Source organism: Electrona antarctica, assembly GCF_951216825.1.
Source record: "Electrona antarctica genome assembly, chromosome: 13".
NCBI classification, from domain to species: domain Eukaryota; kingdom Metazoa; phylum Chordata; class Actinopteri; order Myctophiformes; family Myctophidae; genus Electrona; species Electrona antarctica.
Genome location: NC_136794.1, coordinates 18,073,882 through 18,078,545, shown reverse-complemented (window position 1 = coordinate 18,078,545; position 4,664 = coordinate 18,073,882). Strand labels below are relative to the sequence as shown.

The 4,664-nt window shown below is 42.7% G+C and overlaps 1 protein-coding gene across 1 annotated transcript; it reads right to left on the bottom strand.

The window, feature by feature from the left end:
• Positions 1-722: 722 nt before the first annotated feature.
• Positions 723-3,329, bottom strand: slitrk5b (SLIT and NTRK-like family, member 5b; the record flags this gene model as incomplete). The annotated part of the gene is made up of 1 exon (XM_079519089.1): positions 723-3,329. The coding sequence occupies one exon, from the start codon at positions 3,327-3,329 to the stop codon at positions 723-725; it is 2,607 nt and encodes an 868-aa protein (XP_079375215.1).
• Between the last annotated feature and the right edge of the window lie 1,335 nt (positions 3,330-4,664).

Sequence of the window (4,664 nt, the reverse complement as noted above, 5' to 3'; positions counted from 1 at the left end):
AATGCATTTCAGTAAAAAATGTAACTCTTCTCTCTGACAGCAATACAAAAGAACATGTTTCTGCCACTATAGTCCTTTGAATAAACTCTTGGTGGTCTTCAGGTCTGGATTAAGCACTACCATCCCAAATGTGTCTGGCCCCATCTGGCATTATACGATTCGATTAATGACTTTGCTGCCCACCAAATTCATGTAAATGTAGGGGCTGAATAAATTCAGTAGATTCTGCTACTGATGTGTGCAGCTCCACTGAGAATAAACTGGAAATAATGAAAACAAGGTGACTGTGACAACATCCTGGGGGGGGTCTTGGAGGACAAGCCAATAGGCTATTATCTGGTTGGTTGGGTTGGTTCTCTCAAATGCTGGTGAGTTGTATCTACTCATTTGAGAGTTCAAGTTTTGTCCCATAGTTGATATAATTGGCCCAGCATCAGGGAGATTATGACTGATTAGTCTTAATTCACTGGTTTCTTGCTTTGGAGGAGCATTGTTCTTATTTATGAACTGGGATTAAACAGTCAAGAACCACTGAAATAAAAGTGGATTCTTAACTTTTTAAACTGAGCACTATTCCCCTTTATTACACAATCCTTTGAAGCAAAACAGCAGCACTGTAAATTATTATTGACAACAAACTGAGAATGATGGTAAATTGAGACTTTTTTTTCCCTCTGTCCTGCCTTTTGAAATGTAATCATTTCAGATTTTTATAGAATCATTCAAAACTGTGTAAAAGTTGTACGTTTCTCAAGGACCTCAAGGTAGTCTGGATCAATATGGAGCTTGGCTTTCAATTCCCAGTACTCGCTCCTATTGGGCTCAACATAAACAGTACTCGGTGCTGTACAATATAGTATTGTCTGTTGTATTCTGTCTGGATGCATGTATTGATGTCTCACATCAAAGTCTGAGGTGTACTGAGTAGTAGATGAATGGGCTGTATGCCTGCATGGTAAAGTACTGCTGTAGGGCGACTGTTTGTCTGGCTCCAACACATCTCTGTAGTAACACTGATCATCCTGCACAGAGGTGGAAGGCTTGTTGAGCCGCTCTGGAGAAGCGACACTGTATTCAGAGCTTATCGTATTACTGGCTTCCACTTCATCAGAATCTCCCAGGAATGCTCCATTCAGCTCATCAAAATCTCTATACCCATGCATTGATTTGCCCTGCATTGGGGCATAGGCGGTGGTTCTACATGCAGGCTCCACTGCAGGTGGAATGTACTCGTACACATGGCCAGCGGATGTTCTGACTTTGGGAATGGTGCCCTTCTTGTAAAGACCATATTCCATGTTCAGAGAGCTAATACAAGCGTTCACTGACATATTCTGGTCATTTTGGGCCTTCTGACGCCTCTTTTTCATGGCCACGATCAACGACGCAGCCACGAACACAGACACAATGAACATTAGAAGAAGGGCGAGAATCATCACAGACAAAGGGACAGCACCGTATCGTGTGTCGGAATCCAAGGATGTCTCTATGGTGATGGTGCTTCCAGGGAATGATTCTTCAGAGGGTGGAATCATGGAGGAGAGTATAACCGAGTTATTAGGGCATAAATTAGCCCTCTTAATGTATCTCATGTCCTCTCCGGCCAGCCTCTTAGGCGAGCCACAGATGACATTGTTTACAACTGTCCCTGTGCTGAGCTGTTCCAACCACAGCTTCAGCTCTAGGATGGGACAGGAGCAGTCCCAGGGATTCTCAAACAGATCCACTTGCACTAATGTTGTCAGCTGATCCAGCACACCGTTGACAGGGAGATGGCGGAGGTGGTTATTGCGAAGATTTAGTCTGGCCAGTGTTAGACCATTAAATATTCTTACCGGTAAACTTTTTAAAAGGTTATTGTTCAGGAAAAGTAGCTGGAGATTGGGTACATGCTGAAAGGTGTCAATGGTCATTTCTTTAATGACATTGTATTCTAAATACAGAAACTGCAGGCTCTCCAGTCCATAAAATATATCGACTGTGAGGTGGTCTATAAGGTTTCCATTGAGGTATAGCCTTCGTAAATGTGTCAGATCTCCAAAGGCTCTGTCATGTATGTGAGCTATCCTGTTGTTACCGAGGTGCAGCAAATCTAATCCAGTTGCATCAATAAAATCTGATCTACGCACTACAGGGATATAATTCCCAGTGAGATACATCTTTTTGGGATTGTAAGGTTTGGGATTTAAATCAGAAATCCGCTCAATCTTTCGCTCCTGGCAATTGACATTTAGGCCGAGGTCTGAAATTTGAAGGTTGCAAGTACAGGCAGTAGGGCAATCCAAAGGCACAGGGGATTTGGTCTGATATGAAACAATTTGACCATAATTCTGTGGTTTATTGGATGGGATGCGAGAGGTTGGCTTCGATTTTAATTTGCCTGACTGTCGAGGTCCCTTGGTGGGCCTTGATGAGGACCGCGCAATTCCAGATGAGGTGAATGGGGCCGTGACTAGAGCTGGTGTGGTCTTATAGTATGCATCAGTGCTCAGATGTGGCTGGGGTGGCATCTCATATTCAGCAATGGCTCTCCTAGGGCACAACTCTTGTTTTGAAACCTCATCAAGATCTCTCCCATGAAGCCGGAATGGAAATTCGCAAACAACATCACCAACTAAAGCTGCGTATGATATGCTCTCTAGCCACGTTTTCAGAGCAATCAGCTCACACGAACAGTTCCATGGATTCTCCTCTAATTGTAGTTCTACAACACTTCCCATATGTTCTAGTAGGCCTGAATAAGGTAATACTTTCAATTGGTTCCCCCTTAAATCCAGATGAGTCAGTGGGACATGCTGGAAAATGTTTGGGGGCAGAGTGGATATCAAGTTGTCATTAAGAATCAGGACTTCCAGATGATGAAGCTTGCCGAAAGCGTTTGGCTCCAAATGAGTGATGTAATTATAATCAATTTGAAGATATTCCAGACTTTCAAAACCAAGGAAAAGCTCTTCCTTCAAGGCATCAATTTTGTTATTGTTCAGATGTAATCGCTTCAATCCCTGAAGTCCGTTAAAAGCTCCCGGTTCAATTTCAAATATATCATTGTTGCCCAGATGTAATATTGTAAGTCCATTGTATTCAACAAAATCATTGGCAGACAGCTTTTTCAAAAGGTTCCCTGTGAGCAGAAGATGGTACATTGGGAAGTGGACAGGACTTATGTCAGAGAGACTTACAATTCCTCTGTTCTCACAGCCCACTGTGAGTACCCCCTCTTTCTCCTCGCAAGCACACAGTGTTTGACAGATTTCTCCATAGCTATCAAACATCTCAATGGTACAGAAGGCTGTTGCACTTAACCAAAAAAATGAAATCCAAAAATACATCTTCTTGTCTTGATGGGCAAGCTCACTGTCCTGACAAGGTATCCAATGTCATCTAGAAACAAAAGACATGCAGGCAATAAGGGAGACAGGAATAACCATTTAGGTACAGCCTAGTAGCCTATGAATCCTTAAAGAAGCTGCAGCCGGAAACTCAAAGCCTCATGTGCGGTTGCCCAGCGCTAACTTTTATAATTAATCAATCAATCGACATTAAAAGTGTAATTTAAATAAATAATTGAATAAAGAAATGTAAATAAATAAATAAAAACATGCGTGCAAGTAAAACGTGAAAATCGAGACATCAAATTGATCACAAAACAATTATCATTTAATATCCGGGCAAGGTTGGCTTATTGTCAAATGTCCGGCTAATTTGCATTCTTGTTAGGCTTTTGAATTTAACACACACAATGTTATGTTAGCACTCAGCTCATTTTACGAAATTTTGCAGCATGTTACATGACGTGCCAGACAGAAACAGCTGCATGATTTCTATCTCTTGGGAGAAGTGCATAGCCTACCTCACGCACAACGATGAAGATGCATGGTCGTCAATTATCTCACTATGTACATTTCAATTCAAGTCCAGATGTTTGTTCGATCGCAAGTTTACCGTCACTAAATGCACCAAACAGGATAAAATAAATGCTGATCAACCATATCTGCCAAACGTTTCTCTTAACACGCTGTGCTGTGGGAGACACAGCTATGCCTGGTAACAAAGTTGCTTATTCGGTCTCTCTCTCTCTCTCTCGCTCTCTCTTTCTCTCTCCCCACCCCCACCCACACAGGCTCTCTTTCTCTCACCCACAGGCTGCACACTCACATGATCGGCTCAACCATACACACGAACTTGCTCACACATGCTGTTTTTTTTGTAGGCTACGTATGTGCAATCACACGTATATGCACGCTTTGGCATTGGCAAATCGAAATGGCAATTTATTTAATCCACAAAAAATAATTGCCCTATTCGCAATAACACTCTAGTCTGATGTTGCCCTAAATAAATAGCTGTCCAAAAGATCAATAATTTACTGCACCCACCTTGTCCTCAAAAGGATAGTTGAACCGTTTATCATCTTCACCCGACAACACAAGTAGAACAGCGCTTAGTAGCATTGCCTTGTGTGTGTGTGTGTGTGTGTGTGTGTGTGTGTGTGTGTGTGTGTGTGTGTGCGCGCGCGCGCGCGTGTGCGCGTGCGCCAGGGCTGGACTGAGACAAAAAATCGGCCTGGACATTTTCGCAACCGAACCAGGCGCAGATACTACTGACTTTTCAGGTCGAGGCCCATACAAATACTTGACACCACCCTTAACACCACCACATTTACA